Source organism: Selaginella moellendorffii, unplaced genomic scaffold (genome assembly GCF_000143415.4).
Source record: "Selaginella moellendorffii unplaced genomic scaffold, v1.0 SELMOscaffold_0, whole genome shotgun sequence".
Classification (NCBI taxonomy): domain Eukaryota; kingdom Viridiplantae; phylum Streptophyta; class Lycopodiopsida; order Selaginellales; family Selaginellaceae; genus Selaginella; species Selaginella moellendorffii.
The window spans coordinates 5339655-5364299 of NW_003314261.1; the positions used below are offsets into that span (position 1 = coordinate 5339655).

At 48.1% G+C, this 24645-nt stretch overlaps 6 protein-coding genes across 7 annotated transcripts; 2 read left to right on the forward strand and 4 right to left on the reverse strand.

Moving 5' to 3' along the window:
- Positions 1-1269: 1269 nt before the first annotated feature.
- On the reverse strand, positions 1270-2208 carry LOC112348346 (hydroxycinnamoyltransferase 1-like). The gene is made up of 3 exons (XM_024680746.1): positions 2205-2208; positions 1565-2113; positions 1270-1517 (listed from the first exon to the last, which is right to left on the reverse strand). Exons 1-3 carry the CDS (start codon positions 2206-2208, stop codon positions 1270-1272), a joined length of 801 nt encoding a protein of 266 aa, XP_024536514.1.
- Positions 2209-2891: 683 nt separating this feature from the next.
- Positions 2892-4417, reverse strand: LOC9642650. The gene is made up of 3 exons (XM_024680812.1): positions 3325-4417; positions 3154-3264; positions 2892-3101 (listed from the first exon to the last, which is right to left on the reverse strand). The coding sequence occupies exons 1-3, from the start codon at positions 4415-4417 to the stop codon at positions 3088-3090; spliced, it is 1218 nt and encodes a 405-aa protein (XP_024536580.1). The 3' UTR covers positions 2892-3087.
- A 4093-nt stretch (positions 4418-8510) lies between these two features.
- On the forward strand, positions 8511-11064 carry LOC9632572 (synaptotagmin-2). The gene is made up of 12 exons (XM_002960505.2): positions 8511-8710; positions 8781-8879; positions 8947-8997; positions 9069-9192; positions 9257-9375; positions 9436-9537; positions 9593-9667; positions 9726-9802; positions 9854-10100; positions 10150-10503; positions 10571-10699; positions 10757-11064. Exons 1-12 carry the CDS (start codon positions 8600-8602, stop codon positions 10883-10885), a joined length of 1617 nt encoding a protein of 538 aa, XP_002960551.1. The 5' UTR covers positions 8511-8599; the 3' UTR covers positions 10886-11064.
- Positions 11065-17692: 6628 nt separating this feature from the next.
- On the forward strand, positions 17693-20685 carry LOC9632723 (kinesin-II 95 kDa subunit). Its single transcript, XM_024687644.1, has 10 exons — positions 17693-17827; positions 17915-18137; positions 18253-18506; positions 18619-18762; positions 18819-19427; positions 19482-19595; positions 19650-19859; positions 19915-20148; positions 20207-20409; positions 20466-20685. Exons 1-10 carry the CDS (start codon positions 17756-17758, stop codon positions 20668-20670), a joined length of 2268 nt encoding a protein of 755 aa, XP_024543412.1. The 5' UTR covers positions 17693-17755; the 3' UTR covers positions 20671-20685.
- A 62-nt stretch (positions 20686-20747) lies between these two features.
- LOC9642653 (stomatin-like protein 2, mitochondrial) lies at positions 20748-22607 on the reverse strand. Of its 2 annotated transcripts, none has more exons than XM_002961168.2 (9): positions 22492-22607; positions 22398-22433; positions 22098-22341; positions 21719-21868; positions 21602-21659; positions 21459-21551; positions 21276-21400; positions 21145-21204; positions 20748-21091 (listed from the first exon to the last, which is right to left on the reverse strand). In XM_002961168.2, exons 1-9 carry the CDS (start codon positions 22566-22568, stop codon positions 20855-20857), a joined length of 1080 nt encoding a protein of 359 aa, XP_002961214.1. In that variant the 5' UTR covers positions 22569-22607; the 3' UTR covers positions 20748-20854. The 2 variants fall into 2 exon arrangements, with proteins under 2 accessions (XP_002961214.1, XP_024543172.1); XM_024687404.1 differs by having other exon boundaries at positions 22098-22329; positions 22492-22603.
- A 938-nt stretch (positions 22608-23545) lies between these two features.
- Positions 23546-24645, reverse strand: LOC9642654. The gene is made up of 7 exons (XM_024687566.1): positions 24457-24645; positions 24333-24384; positions 24164-24262; positions 24039-24106; positions 23839-23985; positions 23653-23793; positions 23546-23598 (listed from the first exon to the last, which is right to left on the reverse strand). Exons 1-6 carry the CDS (start codon positions 24628-24630, stop codon positions 23707-23709), a joined length of 627 nt encoding a protein of 208 aa, XP_024543334.1. The 5' UTR covers positions 24631-24645; the 3' UTR covers positions 23546-23598; positions 23653-23706.

Below are 24645 nucleotides of genomic sequence, written 5' to 3' on the forward strand. Positions count from 1 at the left end.
ATATATGCAATGTGAGTGCATGGAATATGGAAAGAGGAATATAAAAAATGTGCATATCAATTAGCCCAAAAACCTTAGCTTATATACAGGAGCGAGTGGTCCAAATTGAAACCAATCCAACGGCTACCAAATTCCCACTACACTAATATTAGTATATGGCATTGTAGCCATACACTTAGCCCTCACATCATCCCCTCCTCTCGGAATAATAGAAGACTATTAGGGTTCTCTTGTAGATGGATTGGGATTGGGAAGAACGTCAAGAGGAGGCATTAGCAGATCTATAGGTGGTATTAATTGCTCCTAATCCCTTGGTATTAAGTGTTTCAACCGTTACACATGCATAATCTCTGAAGGATCGGTCTACTATACGTCATGCCAAACTTTATAAACTTGTGGTCCAACTTGCCGCAACACCTGATACAGTCCTTTTCACTGAGCAAGGAGCCCCTTAGATAAACCACGTACCGTAAGATGGGGAAAATGGACTAACACCAAATTAGCACCATTGTTGTCCCATTTGTACGTGGCCTAAGTGTTTAGCAAACTTTGCTCAGACAAGTGGAAGAATGCTCATCAAATACTGATCCCACAACCTAGCATTAGTAGCTTGTGGCAATCGCAAAGGTAAACCTAGCTCTATTGGTAATATTGGATCATGACCATATAAGAGTTTATTTAGTGAAGCACCAACAGAACTTTACACCCCTGTGATATATGCATACCAAAAAGATGGCAAATAACCATCCCAAACCAAATGCTGAAAGTTCACATACTTCGTAATCATCCCTTTGAACGTCTGAACAAATCGTTCCACCAAACCATTTGATTGTGGATGATAAGCACTCATGAAAGTGTGGCATATCCCCAACCGAGATGTCAAAACATGAAATGCCTTAGCCATAAATACAAGACTATTATCTGAAAGAATCTGCTCTAGACAAGAATGCTGGAACACCTGTCAGGAATCCCCCAATTCTTGCCACATTCCTGACTCTCGCCAGATTCCTGACTTGCAACCACATTCCTGACTCTCGAGACACTTCCCTATTCTTGACTCTCTAATTTTCCATACAATTCCTGATTCCCAAATCACATTTCTGATGATGATGTGGCACCTCCTCGACCTTAGCTATATTTAAGCCGTCCTCGATCCAAGAATGGTGGAGCTTTATCAACCTATAATATATAGAGGTTAACATATTTTCAGACCCATAGACTAAACCTCCAAAGCAAGGAAGCTCTTGTAACTCAAATTGGTACATAGGATTAATTCGTTTTGACTTTCTCACTGAACTTTGCCATTGTTTCAGGAGGAAGGAACACCGTGACTTCAATGGCTTTCCCACCTCTCGGTGACGGGTCGTAGAAGCAGAAGCCGTTCCACAGCTTCGTAGCGTGTCGAACAGCGGCTGGTTTCCCCCATCCAAAGTCCAGACTATACATTGGAAATCTTGGAGAGCTGCCACCCCAGGTATCCACACCATCTGTCACGCCTTTGCTGAACGGGTTACTCCCTTTGGTGTTTTCGTTGTAGATGGCAATTGCGGAGCGGATCTCATACTCGTGATTGCCTCGTGGACAACAGCTCCCGTGAATGGAAGGCCTCCAGTCACAAGTTCCCCGGCTGTGGACTCGGCCAGCGCACAGAACACACAGTTTCCAAAGTAGCCCGCCAGGAGAGGAGTGCTCAGCCGGCTTCTACAGTTGAGTGGAAGCTGATGGCTGGTTTTCTGAGATGCTGGAAGATGGCGAGCCTTGCAAAGTGCTATCCAGACCTGTGACGCCACGACCTCGAACGCTGAGAAACTACCCGACGCCAAGAACTTAAGCCTCTCGATAGTCCCGTCGTCGAACTCGAAGATCTTGGCCTCCATGCCATTGGAAACCTCCTCGAAGACATATGAAAGGGAACTGGTCGGGGTTATGCTGGAGAACTGCTCGTGCTGCTGCTCGAAAAACCGGTCGTGAGTTGGAGGCATGGAGATGGAAAGGCCTCGACAGATCTCGGACCAGGAACACATGAATTGCCACAACGAGCTGCCGTCCATGACGAGATGATCAAACGACCAAGCAACACACACGCCTCCGCAGCGAAACTCAGTCACCAGTTCTTCACGAGATCAAACGCGAGAAAAAAGTCTTTTTGCGGGATCTTTACCTGGATAGTGATGAAAGGTATGTTGGTCGACAAGCCACTAAACTCATAGTTTCCTCTTTTGATCAGCTTGGAGGACCACGGCCGGGGCTGGGAGTAATCGAGCTCCTCCAGGGAGACTTGCATCAGCGACGCAGAACTCAACGCCGGCTCCGCTGCAAGAGATCACAGGTCTGTCTCCCTCGTTTTGGATCTCTAGCCTTCCAGCTAAGGGATAGAAATCTACCAGGACTTTGGCCAAGCACGCCTTCATCCTCTCAATCAAGCTCTCGTTACTGCTACTGCTACCGCCTTTGGATTCGAAGAAGCAAACGAGCTGGAGGTAAAGCATGCTGCTTCTCTTTTGCATTATGTCGAGAGCCGTGAATGGAAGCTTGGAGCAGTGACCATCTTCCAGTTTCTTCTCGGGAGAGATCTTTGAGACTTGGCGCTCTTGCACTTCAAAGCTCGCCGTGGCCGGAAGTGCGAGACTAGAGAGGGAAGAACAGCACTAGTTTGTGTGTCCCAGCTTTTGGCATCTTTTAGGATATGCATTACTCTGAGAATTTACCATCAATACATATATATATTCTGGGATTTGAAAACGAACCACCCCAATATTTACCGGCAATCAATGATCACCTCAAAGCAATACAAGCAGTGCATTCCAAGGTGCAACAACGCTTTAGAAGGTGTGATAATATATTCTAGTGTGTGATTTTATTAGTTTTTTCTAGGCATTGAGAATGCTCTCTAAGGCAAAAGGTTTGCTTCTTTCTTCTCTTGTTTAAGACTTAACTCGTGGAAGTTATAGGAAGTCATGGTCAAAGCGACGACGTCGTGGAGAAGGCTGCCATTCACAACTCTAGGTATATTTCTTAAAAATTAGCTGCTCCTATGCCTGGATGAGGCGAAGCGTCCGTTTTGCGAGCATGGCACTCCAATCTCGCTTAAAGCTCAAACTCTGTCAAGAAAACAAAAGAAAAACTCAGAGTTCAATTCCCTGATATCCTTACCTTTCAGAGGATGAGCTTTCGTCCAATCGTAGCAAACAGTCATCAAACCAGCAATGTCCACACACCCGACGTAAACGACGGCTTTGCGGTGCGTGAGCCCAGCCTCGAGAGCTGAAGACAAAAAGAAACAACAGTTAGACAGTATCAATCCTCCGCCAAGAATATCCAAACCTTTCCCGAAGTCGGGATCGTCCTCGACTCGTCGTTGGAACTTGTCGCGGATGGCAGTCTGATCGAGCCTCCTCTCTCCCTTCTTCTTCTTCTTCGTCGATCGAGTATCACGAGCCGGGATCTCCTCGAATTCCACCACCACTCCGCCAAGACTTCCTTCATCGTCAAGGACAGGGGCACCAACCTCCACCGTGCTCTCCACCGGAAGCATCACCATGCGGTAAGGCACGCACTCACCAGTTGTGAGGGTTCGATCCTCAAGGAAGATGCCCGCCACGCACTTGATGTCCCCGGACTCTGGGTCGCGCTTCCAGCTGTAGGCATCCCCCGACCTGGCAACCCAGTCAGTCCAGTTGATGCAATAGTTGAAGCTGACGGGTTTGGTCGGCGTCAGGATGGCGAGCTGTTCGATCGCTTCCTCGTAAGTCACCACGCACTCGTACACCAGTGGTGGATCCGGAAACACCAGGACGTGCTTGCCGGAGGTGGAGCTACGGTCGCAGCACACAGCGGCGGTGAAGCAAGATCCATCGGGCTTCACCAAGGCGGCCAGGCCCCTGTAGTTGTCATCGCTCGGCTCGTCGTCACCCTCCACAAAGTGCAGGCGAGCCACCATCTTGGAGACCCTGGACTGCAACACGCTGCGAACTTGCTCTGGCTTCATGCCCTCTGGCTCCAGCTCCTTGACGTACGACCACAGGCCCGCGACGTTGCTCATGAACGCCTTGTATCGCCTCGACTCTGCGGCCTCTCTCCTTTGCCTCTTCCTTGCCACCAGATCCTTCTCGTCTTTCTGCCGGATGAGATCCTGGACGGGAGGGTGCTCGTAAGTAGCGGCAGAGCAGCGGCGGCCGGTGATGAGGAGCGCTTGGTCCCGGCTACTACCGTCACCCTGGTCCTGGATCATCGCGGCGATGTCGTCGAGGGAGAGCATCGAGTTGCCGTCGGGGCCTGGGACTAGAGCGCAGTCGCCGATGCGGAGGGAGTCCGGGTCCAGGCCCCAGTGGCGAGCGATGGCACCCACCATGAGTTTGGAGCCATCCAAAGGGAATCGCAGCGCCTCGTCACCCCGCTTCACCCACACCACCGCCATAGCTCGCTTAGATCAGGAACCCTAAATCTGCTCGCGACGGCATTAAGTCCTGAAGCGATCTGGGAATGGGAAAGCGAAGATTTCATTGATATGTTTTGTCGCCATCACTCCAACCGAGCAAAACGTCGAGATGTCCATTACCATGCAGGTCATTGACGATTCGTGAAAGTCCATTACCATCCAAGGTTTAATTTTGCTTCTCCTGTCTTCTGTATGGATTTGGGAAGACACGGACTACATTGGCAATCTTTTTTAAAATGATATTTCTAAATCTTTTGATTTCATGTTTCATGGTGGGCATATATAAATGAATGAATGATTCAAGGAACTTTCTTCTGGGATTAAAAACGATTGAACAGGACACGCACGCTTTTCGTCACACCAGAGTTTGCAAACCTTGCTTGGCTACGCTTTCTCTTTGCCTTTTCGGCTGCCACCACTAAGAGGAGCCCCGGGAGGCGGCGGGACCGCCTCGACCCCTGCTGCTACTGCCACCTCTGCCGCGGCTGCCACCATCACCCGGCCACGGTTGCTAACTCCCCCATCACCTCAGCGGCTGCTGCCACCGCCGCCATCACCTCGACGGCTGTTGCCACCTCCACTGTTCCGCTCCCACCAGCTGCTCCACCGCTCGTACTAGCTCCACGTAGAGCGCTCATGCAAGCGTAAGATTTTCCCTACTAGAGCGCTTCTGATGTCGATCATCTTTTCACGGCCCCAAAATGCTGGAACTTCAATCCCGCTGGAGCCACGCTCCCTAGCTCCTAAACAACGGATCGCTTGCCTGACAAGATCCCCAGAAATGTAGCTCCTCCTCGTCAAGAGCCCTAATCTGCGGGTGTAAATATCATCTAAGATATTCCTTAAAGTAAATCTTGCAATTTTATTACTTAGACCCCTAACACTTCTACAGTATAAAGAGTACTTTAGTTCCATGCAACACGTTCAGGTTTTTTTTAGGTTGAGGTTATTTGGATTTGTATGAAAGAGAAAAAAAAGTTCATATTACTGATTTGGCCAAAAAGGCCAGCGTTCATGCTCCAGGTTGTGCTGCAAAAAGAAAAAAAACTAAATTTGAACTAATAGTGCACAGTTGGCATTATACGCCAATTTCTCCTAGTATCATCCTAAGACTGACAAATGGCTTGAAGTATGTAATACTAATTCTAATTGCAACTTGCTTATGTGTCACTGACTAGCATCTCTCAGTCTAGCGCCCTGTACCGCTGGGACTTTCTCCGTGTGTCGTTGCTCCTTGATCGGTCAGAACTCCTTCAGAGGATACACTTTGTCCTCCTCGTCCGTCGCGTCTCTCTGCGCGTAGTACTGCTGGTCGACCTCCGGGAGGTATGCCAAGAAGTGATACCGCCTCCCTAGCTTCATCAGCTCCGTGCTTACTGGGAGAAAAGGCATGTCCTTTTCGATCTGCAGCATCGCGATCTCATGCTCCTCATCCACAGCAACAAACGTAGCGCTCATCCTGGCCGGATCCGTGGGGAAAAGAACTGCCCATTTGCACCGGAAAGGGTCGTAGCCGGAGAGAGCAGGGAGTGGCACGAAGCAACGCCTGCAAATCAAGGCGAGGGAGCAGCATGGATTTCTAGCCAGGAATCAAGAGAAAGTTCTCACCTTGGATCCACCATGACGACAGTCGTGATCGTTGTGACAGAAGAGAGGAAGCTCTCCTCGTCAGTCTTGAGGTAGAGCCGACCCAGTGCCGATCGTGCATCGCGGAAATCATCGTCTTCCACCTCGAATCTTCCATAGCGCCGAGCCCTCTCGCTGCTGGAAGCCATCAATTGGTAGAAGACTAGGGTTTAAGGGGGTTTTACTAGAAAGAACTGTTTTTTATGCTCCGGCCAGAGGTTCTTTTCTTTCGCGCGCGGCCTTGGGGCTGATCAGCAGCGTGCTTGGCCTTTGTCTTCGGCTATTTCCTCTTCATCTACGTTACGCCCGTGGATGTCAAGGTAGGGATTCTCGCCACGAATGTAGCTAGATTTTGAGAAATTTCTGATCACTTGGCTCGCAAGATCCTACAGGGAGCTTGAAGCCAAGCCGCTACGCCGGAGATTCCTTTAGTCCAGAGTAAGTGCCAATCTTTCTTTCCTCTTTCATGTCGCATTTTTCTAAAACAAGTTCTTAGCGGATCTACCTTGGCATTGCTTACTCTGGCTTGCAAATGTAGGCTATTTGCAAAAGACGCTGCTAAACCATACTGGGATACCGGGCGAAGTTCAAGCTACGATGTCAACTTATCGATGGGAATAAAAGGAGCTAGTTCCTACTCGTAAGTTTTTCGATGGTTTTCTCTTGGATCTTCGCTAAAGGAAGTATCTACAGGTGATAGCACTGGTGGAGCCGATCATTTCCACCATCTTTTTGAGGACCGAGAACCGTGTGGCTCATCGCTCCTTGAATCACCAGCCAAAGTATAGCCTCGTCACCAGGGCCGGAGAAGGCTACAGCGTGACTGCGCGCTGTCCTCGCTCGAATTCGAGTCCTCGACATTAATCACGTTTGTAGGTAGTGTTGTTCCTTTGTTCTTGTACGTGCTGTCTTTGACGACTTCGTCTCGCAGGCATCAAAGTGTTTGATACTCACGTTACGGTCAAGGCGTTTGGCCTCTCCAGCTTGGTAGCTACATCGCTTTTCTGTTCTCTCTCTTCCAGCGTCTGAAATTCTTTCTTGCATTCGGGAATGCTTCGCAGGATCATAGTCTCTCTAAGGCAAAAGGTTTGCTTCGTTTATCCTTAGCGATCAAGGATTAAAGTATCGGAAATGTACTTGTGGCCCAGAACAATGGAAATCAACGTCATAGAAGATCCGAGGTAAGACTTAGCGTGGAAGTCGTACATATACTCATGAATACCTCTCAGAGCGCTGTTGCGGAAAGTCAAGGTTGTCGGGGCGACGGGAAGTCTGCCTGACCCATACGCGAGTGGTGAAAGACCGTTTGCCAAGAAAACCGTGAAAAAGAACACTCTCAATCCAAATTGGAACGAAACCTTTAACCTTTGGAATGTCAAGCTCTTGAGCTATTTGTTTAACTGGGCAAAGGTACGTGACGAGGCTTCTGATTCATTGCAAGCCCATCCAAGCTAGTGTTTACGGGGAGAAGTTGCTAATGCCGTCGAAAAGCTCCAGAAGGAAATGGTTTGGTGCCGAAGACTTGGAAGGCAAGCATCACACGAACTGAGGCTCGCGTTTAGAGGCAAAGCAAAGAAAACCAAGGTACGCAGAGTCCTCCCTTGATTTGGTTTTTGTTCTTTCTCTGTTGTCTTTGCTGGTGGTTTCTCAGGCTATAAAGAAGAACAGAGATAAAGAACAACCTTCAAGTTCGAAAGATCTCTTAAAGAAAATATAACAAAAGAGGTTTGAATGAGACTGTACTTGCGTTATCTTGACATTTGTACTAACTTGGCTGCCTGCGCATACCATTTTCGCTCAAATCTCTCGAGCACTGAGTTTTCTCCTCCAATGGCATTGAAGCTTACCTCGGGCAATGCTGAAGACTTCCCTGATGAGTTAAGTTCGTCTTTTCTTCGTTTTCACAGGAAGAACTGGTGTTTTCACATGTTGTTCCAGAGGCAAGATTCAGAGCTTACGCACGAGGAAACTCCGGCTACATCGTGAAGGCAGCCACAAGAAAGAAAGATCCTAGCTCATGGTCTCCTTTCTTTCAGGACACTAGCGGACGTAGAAGCAACCTGTCGAAAGCTCAAGTTCAAGCGGTTGATTTTCAAGCCGAGTTTCTAGAGCTCGAAAAGCAAGCTCTCCAATCCAGTTTGCAGGCATTTGTTTCGTTCAGGGTGACATACACACTTGCCAGAGGAAGCCGCGCGAACGATGGCATCGCATTGTGCTCTCTTCGATTATTGTTAACTCTATTATATATTTATTACCAAATTAGAGAGAAAAAGAGAAAGAGAGAGAGAGTGTTTCTCTATATCAAAATGTTAAGAGCGGCTAGTTATGTACTAAGTTCACGGACACACGACCAAGTGCCCTGCCACTTGTCCTTCGATGGGAATATCCATGTCTTTGTTGACAAAGTGTCGGCGGATATTCCACTATCCAATACTTAGTAAAGCGCGTTTCAGGGGAGAGAAGTGTGAGGCTTCTACATATGGACACGAGGCGCCGGTGAGAGAATAGGGTTTTTCTTTTCTTTCGCGTGCGGCGATGGGGTTGATCGGCACCGTGCTGGGCCTTGTTGGGTTCGCCTGGGGAATCGGCTTTGGCGTCGTCATTGGCTACTTCCTCTTCATTTATTTCACGCCTGTGGATGTCAAGGTAGGGATTCTCGCCACGAATGTAGCTAGATTATGAGGAATTTCTCATGTGCTGATCGCTTGCCTCGCAGGATCCTATAATCCGACCTTTGCAGGAGCTCGATACCAAGTCGCTGCAGGAGCTATTGCCAGAGATTCCTCTCTGGGTTAAAAATCCAGACTATGATAGAGTGAGTGCCAATCTTTCTGTGATTCCTTTCTTCGATGGACGATCATGGTCGCATTTTCTTTTGCCAGGTGGACTGGCTAAACAAATTCTTAGCGGATCTTTGGCCTTTCCTTGACAAGGTGTGATGCTTGAACAATATGGCTAGATTTTATTATATCTTACTTTATGGTTGCATGACTTGCAAATGCAGGCTATTTGCAAGATCATTCGTGACACTGCCAAACCATACATTGATGAATACGGGGCGAAGTACAAGCTACAGTCGTGCGAATTCGAGGCCTTGACATTAGGCACGCTGCCACCGACGTTTGTAGGTAACGTTTTTCATTTTTCTTGTTTTTTTTTTTTTTTTTTTGTTTTTACGACTTCTTCTCGCAGGCATCAAAGTGTATGATACTCAAGAGAAGGAGATGATTATCGAGCCGTCTCTTAAATGGGCTGGAAATCCAAACATTCTCGTTGCTGTCAAGGCGTTTGGTCTCAGAGCGACTGTCCAGGCTAGTAGTTACAGCGCTTTTTTTTCTCTTCCAGCGTCTGAGCTTTTTCCCTTTCTTCAGGTTGTCGACTTGCAAGTGTTCGCCACCGCACGCGTTACGTTGAAGCCCCTTGTTCCTGCATTCCCATGCTTTTGCAAGATCATAGTCTCTCTAATGGAAAAGGTTTACTTCTTTTTTTTCTCCTGTTTAAGTTCTTTTGACATAACATTCCTGCCAGCCTCATGTGGATTTTGGTTTGAAACTTCTCGGTGGCGACTTAATGGCAATTCCAGGGCTTTATGCGTTTGTCCAGGTTTTTTGGAATTCGAAAAAAAAGTTTTACCTCTGTACTCACAAAGCTGATTTCTCAGGACCTGATCAAGGATAAAGTCTCAGAAATGTACTTGTGGCCAAGAACACTGGAAATCAACGTCATAGACGATCCGAAGTAAGAATTTAATTCGGGGACATCATACATATACTTATAATTAACTCTCAGGGCGGTAAAGAAACCTGTTGGAATGCTGGAAGTCAAGGTTGTCAAGGCGATGGGCCTCAAGAAGAAAGACCTCATGGGGAAGTCTGACCCATACGTGAGGCTGGTGCTCGGTGAAGGACCCTTTGCCAAGAAGAAAACGACCGTGAAAATGAACACTCTCAATCCAGAATGGAACGAAAACTTTCACATGCTTGTTCTGGATCCAGAATCTCAAGCTCTTGAGCTATTTGTTTACGACTGGGAAAAGGTACGTGGTTCTACTACAAGCATTATAACGAACTTAAATGGGCTTGCAGATTGGATCCCATGACAAGATTGGTATGCAAGTTGTTCCATTGAAAGGCATCGTTCCTGGTGAAACAAAGACTTTGACATTGGACCTGGTTAAGAGTATGGATCCCAATGATCCAGCAAATCAGAAGCCTCGTGGTCAGCTTACAATTGAACTGACTTACAAAGCGTTCAAGGAGGATCAAGACATTCCAATCGAAGAAGAAGATGCTAATGCCGTCGAAAAAGCTCCCGAAGGTACTCCCGAAGGAGGTGGTTTGCTTGTTGTGACTCTCCATGGTGCCGAAGACTTGGAAGGCAAGCACCACACGAATCCTTATGTGAGGCTCACGTTTAGAGGCGAAACAAAGAAAACCAAGGTAAGTAGTGTCCGGTTGATTTGGTTTTTGTTCTTTCTCTGTTTTGTTCATGCGTGGTTTTTGTCAGGCTATAAAGAAGAACCGAGATCCCCGATGGGATCAAGAGTTCCAGTACCTTTTAGCGGAGCCACCAGTGGAGGACCGCTTGCGAGTGGAAGTCATAAGTAAAGCAATGGGAATTGGAGTCCATCTGCGTGTAAGTTTTTCTAGCCATGTACTTCCAGGAACAGCCTCTTAGTTACGGCAAATGCAGGAAAATCTGGGATACGCAGACATCAATCTTGCGGACGTGGTGAATAACAAGCGGATCAACGAAACTTATCAGCTGATCGACTCCAAAAACGGCAAGATTCAAGTCGAGATGGAGTGGAGAGCGAGCTGAGCCAACACAGCGGGAGACTGTTCGTGGCAGCTGCTTAAGAGGAATCAAGTCATCCGGGCGTGAGCGAGCGTAAAATAGCGAAACAATAAACAATCCATCATAATCTCTGTACAGTTTGAGCACTTTTCTGAGCTGTTGTAACTAAAGGTTTGATTGGAACTAGTCCAATGTGATGTTAAGACTTGCCACAAATTATTTTCTATAAAGCTTCCCTACTCTTTTCTGCCTTAGAGTTCACGCAAGCACACGATCCGTCAAACAAGTAGGCAGGATCATACTTGAAGCCCTTGTTCACCTTGACATCACCCACACCATTGATAGCCTTCCTCGTCTTTACACTCTGCACGTAATGATCGTCGTCCGTCTTGACTACTTTCACACCACCGCTAGCGCACACCTCGTGATCAAAGTCCTCTACCCTCATGTTGAAGCAAGATCGTTCGCATCTTCTAGACTTGTCTCCCCGGTCTTGCTCGCTCTCAAAGTTGCGTGACAGCAGCAAGTTTGTCATGCCCTCGTCATGGGCTTTCTCCTCTCCGGCACCGCTCCACTTGGGTATAGTTCCTCCAAAACGTCTCCTCGCTCATGAGCTTGGGGACGTTGTCCTCAAAGTAGCGCCGGAAGTGAGGCTTGAGCTGGTGTGGGGCGTGGGCATGTGATCGGCTGACTGCCGGAACTGGACCCTCTGCTTCTTGAACAGCCGGACGGTGATGCCATCTTGTTCGCTCGTTTCGAGCATCAGGTTTGGGATTTGCCGTGGGTGGCAGCGGACACAAGACTTTTCTACTCCACGCACCATGTTCTTCGTAGTGGTAGTCGTCGTTCCCAGCATCACTCGTTCTTCTTCATCATCAAGGCTTGCAAGACAGAATGGAATCAAGTGCTAGACAAGATGGTAGACCTGTCTCATACAATTGCTAGAAGTCCCGATGCGTTTTAGCGGCATTGCCCAGCTTGAGAGGCCATCTGTTGAAAGGTTCGAAGACCACCACCTTTTATCACCAGTGTCTGTTTTAAGAAAATTAAAAGAGCTTAAAGAAAAAAAAAATTACATGGAGATGGGAGGTATCGATCCTCCTACCTGTTATATGCGGAACAACTGCTCTACCATTTGAGCTACATCCCCTAATTGTTATAATACACATATAAACTAAACTAAGTCAAATGAAAATAGTTCGTTTATAATCAAGCTTATGTTTGATCTCTAGCCGCTCAACCAAGCATATGATCAATACACTCAAAAAAGAAAAATAAGAAAAGGAATTCATTTTTGTTTTCCTTTGCTAAGTTTCTGTCTCTGTGCTGGTTGCCATGGACGAGCCAGAGGCTAGACTAACAGATGCCAAGATGGCTACTGAGTTACCACCCGGCTGACCAGTGGCTCTTTTTCAACAATTGGACATCTACACAAAGATGGCTTAGTTTGATGCAGCCAGACATTTACTTCTGTTGCTCATGGTTTGGATATCTAAGCCATTCTAGGTAATAAAACTCTAAATCTCTTTTGATGCTCTCACATTTTCTATTCTACTTTTTGCAGCGCAAACTTTTGAAAGTGGAGAGGACAAAAGTAAGCTGCACTTAAATGTATACTACTTACCAAGTTACAAATATAGATACTTGAAGCAGAGTTTTTACGTATTGCAAGTCTCTCATAGCATCAGGGTCCAGGAATTCCACTTGATTGGAATGGATTTGAGCTTCAACTTCCTTGACGAGTTGGTTCACTTTTCTTTTAAGAGGAGAATGTAGTCATGGTTCGCATCTACTACTGTGTTCATTAAACCATCTGCTAGCGAGAGAAAAGGTTCCAAAGCGTTACTGTGGACAGATTAAAGCCTCGAGATGCAAGGATGTTGGAGGCGCTGGTGATACTCCCAAGCCAAGCATTGGCGCAGCCTTACTCTGAAACCAAGAAACACACTGACTTTCTCATATTTGCTCGCCGCCAAGTCGCCCTCGGCGCTAGAGCATCTCAATTGATCAAATATCTTGTATTTATATGAATCATTGGTAGTATTAAGTGTCTCAACAGGCTGGTGTTTTCCTTTGTGCACAGATAAAATTGCTGCACTAATTTGAATTTTATATAAGAAGTTGAATACTTTTTAACCTCTTGGCTCAACATGTTTCTATAGCTCTCTATGATGCAAATTTAACAAGTCGGAGGAGACCGAAGAGGCAAGTGTTCCTCCTTTTCTTGCATTTGAGTGATGAAATTTTAGGCTGGCATAGATGATAGGTGATACTGAAGATCTCACCCACTATTGCTTCTGGTGATCAAAACTGGTCTGGAACTGGCAGGATGACAAGAGAGAGAGAGGCTGTGGAAGCTCTTGATCTACTATGTACAGAGAAGTTGGAGGCTCTTCTGAGGTTAACACATTGAAAAGAGCTATGGTTGCTTTTAACAAATACAAGATCATGAAGAGGAAGTTGAGGCGATTTCTCAGCGAGATGCTAAGGAACAATGACATCGAGTGGCTACAAAAGGCGGATGCTGAAGGTTTTCCCCTCAACTCCTTAACCTCGTATGATCAACCTTGAACGTGGAACAATTAGTCTAGAAAGCGTAGAACTTTTAAAAGTGTAATTGACCATTGTTGAACATTCAGCTGACTCAAGCTTGACTCCTCCGTCACAACCATGGTTGACTGTTATATCAGTGGCTCAAATTTGACAAGCACTAGTCAACCTTAGTTGACTATCTTCAGAAGACCCCCTGTGGATAAAAACAGTGTAGAAAGTTCTTTCTTTTACCTTTGTGTACGAGAGTTGTGTCACTCCACCGATTGGGGTGCCGCAAAATCAAATGAGGATTGTATGATTCGTGCCAAGACATTGATCCTTGTTTTAACATTTGCAAGATTTTAATCGATGCAATGCAATGCAATGGAAGTGACATACCTTCTTCACCTCTTTCTCCGCGTTCCTACCGTATACACATGTTTATAGTAACCCTAATTGACGAACATAGAATATTCACTTATGCATCTCTGCATTTCCTGCTTCTGGTTCTTGGTCTTGATGATCACGTAGGAAGCAGGATCAGCATCATGATCATCGGCAGCAAAGTAGACGGTCTTGACAATCCACTTCATGAAAACATTAGGGCTGTTGTCACTGTCCAGGGAAATAATCGTTGGGAGCGTTCTGGTTCGGCTGAAAGTTTCTGTATATGTGGCCTACTTCCAAAATAACAACAAAGAAAACGCTAACGATTGTCCGTATGTACAGAAATACATTGTTGAAAAATAATGACGAACAAAAACAAAAGAAAGCCAAGTGAACATCATCATCATCAATTAGTCAATCAAACAAACCAAATAAGTAAACAAACCTGGGATCGTGAACAAAACCAGCCAAGCTGAATATTCTACGTCGTAAAGCGTGATAATATTCCGTCAAGTGACCGTGGAGCGTGAGAAATCGCGGTCGTACGGACATTCGCGAGCGAGGGAAAGAGAGGAAGAGCTAGACGAAAGAGAGGGAGAGACAGAGGAAAGAAGGAGCGAGCCGGCAATGGCGAGGAGGAAGAATCGGAGGTGTTCGCCGTCAGCCGATGATCGCGATGCTGCTCCCGCCGCCGCCGCTCCTCCTCCTTCTCCTCCTACTCCACCTCCGCCTGGAAATTCCTCTCCGCTGGTGTCGCTCGAGATGGAATCCAGCACAATGCAGGAGATCACGCGCGTCGTGGGGAGGATCGTCGTCGACAAGCCAGCTATCCAAGAAGCGGAGGCGCCGCAGCCGAAGAAAGATCCACCCGGAGAGCCGCAGAAGCAGCAAAATGCACAGATTTCGCAGCCGATCCATCGATCTTCGCAGCCGGCGGATGGATCCGGCGGGACGAATCTTGCCGCGGCTATGCATGGCGCTCCATCGCGGGCATTGCTTGTCTCTGGGATCCCGCAGCACATCGTCGACCCTCTGGTGATGCAAGATCTGGAATCTTGGGGTCCCATTCGATCTTTCTTCCTCGGCGCTCGAGCGCAAGGCTGTATTACGGTCTACTACTACGATCTTCGCCACGCGCAGGACGCGCTTCTCTCCATCCGGTCGCAGTACTTCTTCCAGCAGTGTAATCCGGCTCGTTTCGCGCAGCATTCTTACCAGAATCCCCAGAATCACCAGGCTTTGGCTGGCCCCTCGCAGCCGCCACAGCAATCTTGCGGCCCAAAGCCATACGAGCCGGTGAAACACGAGCTGGCCAACATCGGATTTGTCACCGAGGATCATCTCCATCGCCAGCAGCAGCAGCAGCCCGAGACGATCCCTCCTTCGGCTTCCAAGTTTTCTCCCTTTGCGATTCCCTTCGTCAGCGATCTCAGCTACAGCGAGGGACGCGGATTGATCGGCGGATACCCAGCATGGGCGGAGTTCGTCACTATCTCTCCCTCGTATCCCTTGATCGATTCGCCCAACCAGGGGACCTTGGTCGTGTTCTATCTCCGGATGAACATTACTCACGCCGAACTCGCAAGTATCTTCAAGCAATACGGTAAGCCCATGCATTTTCAAGAATTTGAGCATAGAACTAGACCATCGCACTGAATTGCTTCCAAGACTGTAGCTTCATGTTAGTCCAGTTTTGATTTGAGTTTATGCATGAATTCTTTGTGGCTTGAGTGATTGTTTTTGTGTGTCTAGTTTGGTATTAGTCCAGGTTTGCTCGCGGATTTGCTTTGGATGGTTTTACGTGATTGTTTTTGTGTGTGTCTAGTTTGGTTTGCTCGCGGATTTGCCTGATATCATAGTGGATTCTTGGATAGCTTATGTATGAATTCTCTTGTAGTTTCTTCGCCAACTATAGTTCTAGTCTAGCGAAAGCCTCTATTCTAAAGTTTTCAATCTTCTTTTAACGCAGGTGACGTGAGAGAAATCCGCGAAGCCCCCAGCAGGAGGAGCAGATTCGTGGAGTTTTACGACATACGGGACGCTGCCCGGGCCAAGGAAGCTCTGGACGGGGTCGAGGTATTGGGACGGCGGATTAAGATCGAATTTAGCAGGCCGTGTCAACCAAGGAACTCCTACAACACCACCCCGGCCTTATATCCTTCCTTCGTCCCGTACTACCCGTACTACTACAACGCAAGCTCCGCCACGCCACCGTACCACCAGCACGATCAAACTGCTGAAACGGCATACTACACGTACGGCCCCTCCCCGCAATACGATCACGCCGCCAACACCAGCACTGCAGCAGACACCGCCTACAATTTTGGAAGAGCCGCCGCATTCCACTATTATGTTCCAGGGGCATACAACCTTAGTTACGCTCTCGGTACCGGGTACTATGGCTATCCAAACTACAGCCACCACCACTACCAGCAGCAACAGCTTTACGGATATTACAACCAGCAGCAGCAGCCGCAACAGCAGCAGTACTCCCGGACGTACGCTAGCGCTCCCCCACTGTTGCCGTCACCACGGTTTAACGCGAGCGTACCTCGTGGATATGGTCGGGCTGGACCAGCGGCGGCCTCGGTCACCACCAGGCGGCGCTTTGAGATCAGCGCTTACAATCAGCAGCAGGCAGCGTCGGTCAGAACCCGGGACGAGAGCGCTGCCAGTGCCAGTGGCAACCTTGGCGATGGCAGAGGCTGCATTGTCAGCTTTTCTTCGGAGCGCATCTACGAAGAATCCAAGTGGACTGGTAGGAAGCACAGGGTGGTGAGAAGGATCGCAAGGGACGAGTCTCAGTACGTTTTCAACACGGGGGAGGACGAGGAAAGCGGACGTACCACGCTGATGATCAGGAACATTCCCAATAAATACAGGTAGACTTGGTCGGATATATGCTTTCTGATCGTTAGCATTTCACCTCTTTTCTTTTGTTGTAGCCTCCGCATAGTGATTCGGGTGCTGGACCAGCACTGTATCACCTACAACAATGGCCTGGGAGAGGACGAAAAGGTTTCTGCTTACGACTTTGTTTATCTCCCTGTGGATTTCATGTAAGCCACGAAACCTTTACGCTTGCTTTCTTTTCCTTCATATCGATTACTGTCGTCAGCTATGATCAATTAATACTGGAGCTATGCGCACGCAGGAACAGATCCAACCTTGGATACGCCTTCGTTAATTTCACCACGGTGGTGGCAACCAAAAGGCTGCACAAAGACTTCCACGGCCGACGCTGGGAGGAATTCAAGTCCCGGAAAGTCTGTCAGGTTGCTTATGCCCGGCTCCAGGCGAGTAAAACTCTAGAACCAAACGATCTCGGTTAGCTGATCTTGTAAACATTGTTTTGCTACAGGGCCGAGAACAACTAGAGGAGCACTTCAAGAACTCCCGATTTGCCTGTGACACCGACGAGTACTTGCCGCTGGTGTTTAGTCCTCCAAGGACGGGCTTGCAGTGTTCTTCGCCAACGGTGGTGTCCTCCTTGGCCGCGAGAAAGGCCGGGGGCAAGCGTCTGGAGATTAAGTCACTCGATAATGCATTGCCGACTCCAGATCCATCGCAGGAGGCGACCGAAGCGCCACAGACAAGCATTGATCTCGAGTCGGGATCCGAGCAGCCGTGGGAGGGCGATCAGATTGACGACGACGACGACGAGAACTTTGAGTCTGAGGATCTGGAAGAAGAGCTGGACGAAGACGATGACGATGGTGGATCCTCGCAGGATAATGACGAAGATGGAGAAGGCAACCAGTGAGAGTGGTGAGCGCTCTCTGGAAGAAGTTAACGCCAATGGAATAAACATTCTTCATTCCAGATTTTAGGGTTCTTGGCAGAATGAACGGGAGAACGCGCGGGAGCTCTCGGCCGGGATCAGCAGCCGCCGCGGTGCGCGCCTCCCACACGCCGATCAGGCCGCCGGCGGTGACGTGCCGGGAGCGCGTCCAGGTTGTGGTGCGATGCCGTCCAATGTCGCATCAGGAGGTCATGGATGGGCGCCAATGCTGCATTGTCGTTGATCAGCAGGAGAAAACCATAGAGGTGAGTGCTTGGATTGTCAGATTCCATCGAAATATTTTGGGAATTTGGAGTCTCTGCTTCTCCATTGACACGGTTTCTTGTGTTTAGGTGTCTGGCGATGGGAGGAGAGGCAGCAGCAACGATTCCAACATCAAAGTCTTTACATTCGATCGTGTGTATGATTCCAAGTGCACACAAAACCAGCTCTACCAGGAAGTGGCTCATCCGATCGTCCAGAGCGTCATGCACGGCTACAATGGAACCGTGTTGGCTTATGGCCAGACGGCCTCCGGAAAAACATACACTATGGAAGGATTTGATGACTCTCCAGGTAACAAACTTTCACTAGCTCCAGAGGTTGGGCATAGATCATAGCTTAGAAAAAAATCTAGTAGCTTTTCTATAGCATATACCAGTTCTAACTGCGAATTTTCCTAGTGGTACAGAGTTACGTGGTATTATTCCTCACGCGTTTGAGGAAATTTTTTCTCACATATCTCAAAGCCAGAGTTCCGATCGTTTTCTCGTGAGAGCCTCCTACCTGGAGATTTACAACGAAGAAATCCGGGATCTCTTGGCACCAAGTAGTTCGCCAGGGACGAGACTGGAGCTGAAAGAGAGCCCGGACGCGGGTGTTTACGTGAGGAATCTCACTTGCCTGACCGTGCATAGCCTCTCGGACATCATTCGACTGCTGATGGTGGCTATTTCATCTTTAATCCATTCTTTCTAAGTCACAGTAAGAACGGCAAGCTTGGTAAGATGGTTTTTGTTATTCTGGCTCTTGCTCAATGTTGGTTAGTAGCTTACAGGTTGGGAAAAAGAACCGATCTGTCGGGGCAACTCTTATGAACCAAGACTCGTCGCGTTCGCATTCCATATTCACCATAACTGTGGAGACTAGTGTGGAGGATCCAGAAACTGGCTTGCACATACGAGTTGGGAAACTAAACCTGGTATGCACGTTGAAGATTTCGTTTTCTCATCTTTAGGATTAACAACGCTCATTCAGGTCGATCTTGCTGGTAGTGAAAGAATGAGCAAAACTGGAGCTACTGGGGATAGATTGAAAGAGCTCACCAACATAAATTGGTCTCTTACAGCTCTTGGAAATGTCATCTCGGCCCTGGTTGATGGAAGGAGTACGCACATTCCCTACCGTGATTCGAAGCTGACCAGGCTCTTGCAAGACTCACTCGGTGGGAATACAAGGACTGTCATGGTGGCAAACATTGGACCTGCTGATTATAACTATGAAGAGTCCGTCAGCACACTACGGTATGCCAATCGTGCAAAGAGCATTAAGAACAAACCGCGTATCAACGAGGATCCAAAGGACGCGTTGCTGCGGGAGTTCCAGGCTGAAATTATCAGGTTCATTGGCTTGATATATGTTCTCAAGCTTATGAACTCTGAAAATTGCGTTAACAGGTTAAAAGCGCAGCTTAGTGGCGATGCTGTTAACGATTTGACCAAGGAAATCTGTACGCTAAAGAACGAGAAAGAAATGGTGGAAAAGAACTTGAGAAACTTGAGGCAGCAAGCTGGAGTTGATCCTTACCTGTGCCAGTCATTCAGTGAACAAGCCATTGCATACATTAAAGCGGATTTAGAGAAAAAGGTAAGCCTCGTCAAAAAACACGCAATGTTGGTCTGAAAGGTCCGTCTTTTGCAGGCGCATTTCGAAATTGAGTGCTTGCGAGCAGAAAAGGAGCGTTCAGACGAAGAGAAGCAGAAACTGACGGAGCAGCTGCTCAAGCAGTTGAAGGACATGCAACCCCATTATGAGGTATGTGGAATGAAACATGGTTGTTTTTATTAAGCTATTGTTTCTCTTGTGCAGTCGTTTGCCAAGGAAAAAGAAGACCGTGATTTCCTAACTAATAAGCTGAGAGCTTTGGAGGACAAAGTTTTGCATGGTTCCAACAACGATAACGAGAAGCTGGTGGAGAAAGCAAAGCAGCAGGAGGAAGAGCTTGCTCTTTACCAGCATCATATCCAAGAACGGCAGCAACTGGATGAAGAGCGCCAGCGGAAGATAGCAGAGCTTGAGGTAAAAAAGGAAACACGCTTTTGCATTTTCCACTCACTTACGTCGCGTGTGACAGGACGCACAACTGATGGCCGAGGTGAAGTGCAGCACAATGGAGGAAGAGTTGGAAATGAAAACTACCAAATTTCGAAAGCTGATGGCGTGTTACCAGCAGAGCAAAGCCGACTTAGCCTCGTTGCGGACGGAGCTGCAGGACACAATCCACGAGTTTCATCGGGAGCGCACCGATTTGCTTCTCAGTTTGCGCTCGCTGGAGCAGCAACATCAGCTCAAGTCTTTAGTGATCGAGGTAAAAAGACAATGAGCTCAAACGATTCTGATTCTTGTTTCTCTTTTTCTTTATACAGAAGTTTATTCCGTCCGAGGAGCTGGCTAAGATCATGAAGAGAGTGGAGTGGGACGACGAGACGGAAAGATGGGTGTTCCAGAGCATGGTGGCTAATTTCCAGTCGGGTATAAGTCCGTTCATCGTGGATCCAGCTAACAAGCAGCCACTTCAAAGGCCGGCATCAGCCGTGGGAAGGAGTAGACCGCCAGGATCCAGATACCAGTAAGCTTCTAAGCAACTTTGTTCTTGCAAAGTTCTTACACGCTCTCTCTTCCCAGGATGGACAACGTGCTCAAGATTGGCTTGGACATTCCAAAGCACACTCTCTACGATTACGAGAATCACCTCGACCGCGCACAGGCTCAAGCTCACATCATGCAAGCTTTCTCCCCGAACTTTGGCGAAGACGACGACCCATACCTGTCATACGAGCAAAAGACAGGAGCGGCAAAGCCTCTTCGCCCAAGAACAGCAAACAGATAAGGGATAAAAAGAAGAAGCGTCAAAACTCTGGGACGAGATTACAAAATTTCTGGCCGAGGAACTAGCAAACAGATGAAGGATAGAAAGAAGCTTTCGCTCGTTCAAAACTCTGGGACGAGTTCACAAAATTTCTCAACGATCGGCCGAGTAACTAGCTGCACTACTTACTCTCGAAGTGGAGCACTCACGGCTTACTTTGCAAGCTGAAGCCACCGGGCTCTCCATCGCTCATCTCGGCAAAGCGGCTCGGTCCTTCGCTGATTCTCGGGGAGCTTACTTTCTCTTTGGATGCGCTCTTGCTCTTGAGGAGGCCGGCTGGAGTGGCCTGGTAGTTGTTCACGATGCCTTTGTAGAGACTGAACGCGGTCGCCAGCATGCTCGACGGGTCACCGACATTGTTTGGCAAAAGCATGGTTGTCCCCTGTGACAAAGTATAGATAAACAAGCTATCAAATGAAAACGAGATCGTTTTACCTCTTTGGCGATCTTCCCAAACTCTCTCAAGTAGTGCTCGGCAACTCGGAGTGACACGGCCTGCAATAGCATCGCGAGTTTGGTAGGAGAACACGAAGGATAAAAAGAGAGAAGAAACTGGATGGTTTTACCTCAGCGCCGCCAGCGGCGGTGATAGCAGCAGCAAGCGTTTGAATGGCTGCAGCCTCTCCTTGGGACTCTAGAATCTTGGCATTCCTCACACCATCGGCTCTGTTGATATTGGATTGCATTTCACCTGCATGAGGAAAGAAAAGAGAGAGGAAGTTAAGTTCTTGGTTGTGAGTGCTTCGTACCTTCAGACTCCAGAATTTGCGCCCTCTTCCTACGCTCGGCCTCGGCTTGCATTTCCATTGCCGCTTTTATGCCGGGAGGAGGTGAGATGTCCCCTACAAAAGCCAGGATGGAAATAAAATCACTGGGATGCTCTCAAACTCACTGATCTCGTAGCGAAGACACTCCAGGCCCCAGTCGTTAGCAGCGAGATTGATCGATTTCTGCAATGGAAAACAAAACAATAAAAAGTGGTAACTTGAAAGCATGTTCATTCACTCACCACAATATTTTCATTCAGCGCGGCTCGCTCTTCGAAGGTCTTGTCCAGTGTCAGCTTCCCGAGCTCGCTCCTCATTGTCGTCTGCGCAAGCTGGACGACCGTGGAGACAACGTTCCCGACGCCATACGACGCCTTCTTCGGGTCCACGATCTGCCAATCCAAAGCGCCAAACCATTAGAACAATAGACAATCTTAAAACACTGAAAACTCTCAAAAGCAGAACGAAAGAAAGAAATAGCCATTGTCCATACACATGGCAAAGGAAAACCAGGAAAAGAAGAGCTTAACTCTCCAAAGAACGACGAAAGCTCTAAAAAAGAAAACAAAATCGAAGAGAAGACTCATGCTACAAGAAGAAAGAAGAACGAGAAGTACTTGCCTTGATGTAGAGCACTCCATCCACACTGATGCTCACATTGTCACGGGTCACCGCGGTCTGGTGGTAGATCGGGATGGCCTCCTCTTTGAGCGAGTGGACGTACGCAATGCGATCCACCAGAGGTATCATGATGTGAAACCCAGACTCCAGTGTCTTCAAGTATCTCCCAAATCGCTCCACAACGTAGGCTTTCTTCTCTGGAACGATCCGGATGCCCCAGTTCGTCGGAGGCCTGCTCGCAAACCTTTTGCATTATAGTAGAAGAGATGATCTTCCAAGAAAGCAATGCGGGGAAAATACCTCATATCATCGGAGTACCTCTCATTGCTCAAATTCCTGCGCGACAGAGAGAGCTAAGCGCAAGAAACGATCCAGCGGGACGACAGGATCTTACCTGACAGAGATGGCGCGCGGGGTGACTTTGCGGAGCTCGCCCAGGCGCATCAGCGACCGTCTTGCCGCCATAGCCATGCCCTAAGTGTGTGTAAGTCGCATTACATGCTAGCCTCCTTAAGTACTCTTTAAAATTTTCTTTGCCGCGAAGACAGCCTACTGAGGCCTGCCGAGAGGAATTCCTTCGATGTAAAGCCATCGCTTGGTTCCTTCCGGATCCTCGCTGCGAACAAAGCGGCTCCTCTCCAGCAAAAACTTATTGATGCGATCGTTCGCGCGGCTTCCTCTGGCAAGAGTGTATGTCACCTTGAATGAAACGAGTGCCTGCAAATTGGATTGGAGAGCCATTCTTCTTTTTAGAGACTCTGCTTACCTCGTCCTCGCTCTCGGTTTGGAAATCCAGGATCTCCAAGCGCTTGAACTTGAGCTTTCGACAGGTTGCTTCTACGTCCGCTAGAAGCCTGGCCTCTCCACCTGAAAGAAAGAAAGAACATCACGAGCTACGATCTTTCTTTCTCGAGAATGGTCTATCGTCAAACCTTGAAAGCATGCGTTTTCCTTGTGGGTTGTCTTCACGACGTAGTCGGAGTTTCCTCGTGCATAAGCACTGAATCTCGCCTCTGGAAAAACTAGTAAAACCACTGGAAAAACAAAGTGAAGACGAACTTACTCATCACAGCCAGCGCATCCGGTTCCGCTCCTCCTTCGTGAAGAACACCACAGCAGGACTCGTAGCTCTTCCTCAGTTCTCCTCCACCGCACGGGCAAACACTTTGGTTTTCCTTCTCGTCTTCGACTTGAGCGCCGCCCTCTTCTTTCTCTGCCGCAGCCTGTTCGTCCGTTTTACCCCTCCGGCTTCTCTGGAGAAGCTCCTTGAACCCCCTGCTCGCTCTTGCCTCAAAACTTGGACGTGGCCTCGTCTTCCAGCTGAATTGCAAAGAATCTCGAGTGGATAAGCAGACACCATTTGCGGGAACCGGGGAACTCTTCAGCATTGCTCGAGGTAAGCTCAATGCCATTCAGTGACAATGGCCTCCCTTAGGAGAAAAACTCAATGCTCGAGAAGAAAGTTCTTGCCTCGGATTTGAGCGAAATCTTTCTCTCGGGTCTGCTCAGGCACCCAAGTTAGTACAAATGGAAAAGCAAAACTCGGGAGGATTACCTCTCAATAAAACTTCTGCGAGGAGTCGACTTTGGACGTGAGAGCGTAGCGCTCTCACGTCACAGATCCCGTAGCCGCGGCTTTTGCTGCTTTCATCTTTCGCAATCTCTCTTGCCACGAATCTTTTTGCATTGCAATGACCTACATTATGCGTGAGCACAGGAATAGGCAATGAAAAACACAAACCTCTTCACTCAGAAGATCACTCGCCTTCTTCTCGTGATTCTTCTCGACGTGAGAACTTGGGGCTTGTTGTTCCTCCTCTTTTGGAACCGATCCGGAGCCAAACATAGCAGCGTCGTGAGCAGCCTCGGTCCGCTTCTCCCTTGTGAGCTGTGGCGAATTCACGAGTAAACACTTCTGGCTCGATAAACTCTCGTCCATACCTGGCTAGAGTATGAAAGATACGATCCAGCAGTGTTCCTTAGCGAAGAAGTATCGTCCGGACCAGCACCTACATGAAGCAAAAACATTTTCTAGCGAGTATAGCATCACAAGAGAGAGTGCTTACTGCTACTTCTGGGATTGGAGTCTTCTTCCTCCTCGTCCAAAGGAGCACTCTTATCAAAATCAAAGCGCTCCCAGTTCTTGGTGTCTTTGTCTTTGGCCGCTAAAAAACGAAAGAACTCTCTTTAGAGAGTTTTTATCAAAGATGAAACTAGAAAGCACGAGAAGCACACCTGTTTGGGAGAGCTGGAAGTTCATCCTTGCCTTCACTCTTTCAGCTGGAGTCTAGACAAACAAACAAAAAAAAAACAAAAAACGAAGGAATTCATCCAAAACATTTTAATACCGTCAACATACCATTCGATCGTAGTCTGGAATGAGCTCTTCGCTTCTCGAGGCTTTCCCAGATCTGGAACGCTTGGCATTCTCCGGGGGGCTCTTGCTCCTCCTGCTGGACTTCTTGCCGCCGCGATCTGGTTTGCCAGCGCCGGCAAATCCCACTCCCGCCCTGGACGATCGTCCGCGCTCCATAGGGTTTCTCCTCTC

Excerpts from the sequence above, each read along its gene's own strand:
- LOC112348346 (XM_024680746.1), bottom strand. Across the intron at positions 1,518-1,564 it reads TGTCCACGAGGCAATCACGA|GGAGTAACCCGTTCAGCAAA; the intron begins GTATGAGATCCG and ends AAAACACCAAAG.
- LOC9642650 (XM_024680812.1), bottom strand. The coding sequence starts at position 4,417 with ATGGCGGTGGTGTGGGTGAAGCGGGGTGACGAGGCGCTGCGATTCCCT. Across the intron at positions 3,265-3,324 it reads CGATCCCGACTTCGGGAAAG|CTCTCGAGGCTGGGCTCACG; the intron begins GTTTGGATATTC and ends TTTTGTCTTCAG.
- LOC9632572 (XM_002960505.2), top strand. The coding sequence starts at position 8,600 with ATGGGGTTGATCGGCACCGTGCTGGGCCTTGTTGGGTTCGCCTGGGGA. Across the intron at positions 9,193-9,256 it reads GCTGCCACCGACGTTTGTAG|GCATCAAAGTGTATGATACT; the intron begins GTAACGTTTTTC and ends TTCTTCTCGCAG. Across the intron at positions 10,700-10,756 it reads GAATTGGAGTCCATCTGCGT|GAAAATCTGGGATACGCAGA; the intron begins GTAAGTTTTTCT and ends CGGCAAATGCAG.
- LOC9642654 (XM_024687566.1), bottom strand. The coding sequence starts at position 24,630 with ATGGAGCGCGGACGATCGTCCAGGGCGGGAGTGGGATTTGCCGGCGCT. Across the intron at positions 24,263-24,332 it reads CTTCCAGCTCTCCCAAACAG|CGGCCAAAGACAAAGACACC; the intron begins GTGTGCTTCTCG and ends TTCGTTTTTTAG. Across the intron at positions 23,986-24,038 it reads ATCTTTCATACTCTAGCCAG|CTCACAAGGGAGAAGCGGAC; the intron begins GTATGGACGAGA and ends AATTCGCCACAG.
- LOC9632723 (XM_024687644.1), top strand. The coding sequence starts at position 17,756 with ATGTCGCATCAGGAGGTCATGGATGGGCGCCAATGCTGCATTGTCGTT. Across the intron at positions 19,428-19,481 it reads AAGCGGATTTAGAGAAAAAG|GCGCATTTCGAAATTGAGTG; the intron begins GTAAGCCTCGTC and ends CGTCTTTTGCAG. Across the intron at positions 20,410-20,465 it reads CCGCCAGGATCCAGATACCA|GATGGACAACGTGCTCAAGA; the intron begins GTAAGCTTCTAA and ends CTCTCTTCCCAG.
- LOC9642653 (XM_002961168.2), bottom strand. The coding sequence starts at position 22,568 with ATGGCTATGGCGGCAAGACGGTCGCTGATGCGCCTGGGCGAGCTCCGC. Across the intron at positions 21,869-22,097 it reads ATGGAGTGCTCTACATCAAG|ATCGTGGACCCGAAGAAGGC; the intron begins GCAAGTACTTCT and ends TTGGATTGGCAG. Across the intron at positions 21,092-21,144 it reads TTGGGAAGATCGCCAAAGAG|GGGACAACCATGCTTTTGCC; the intron begins GTAAAACGATCT and ends ACTTTGTCACAG.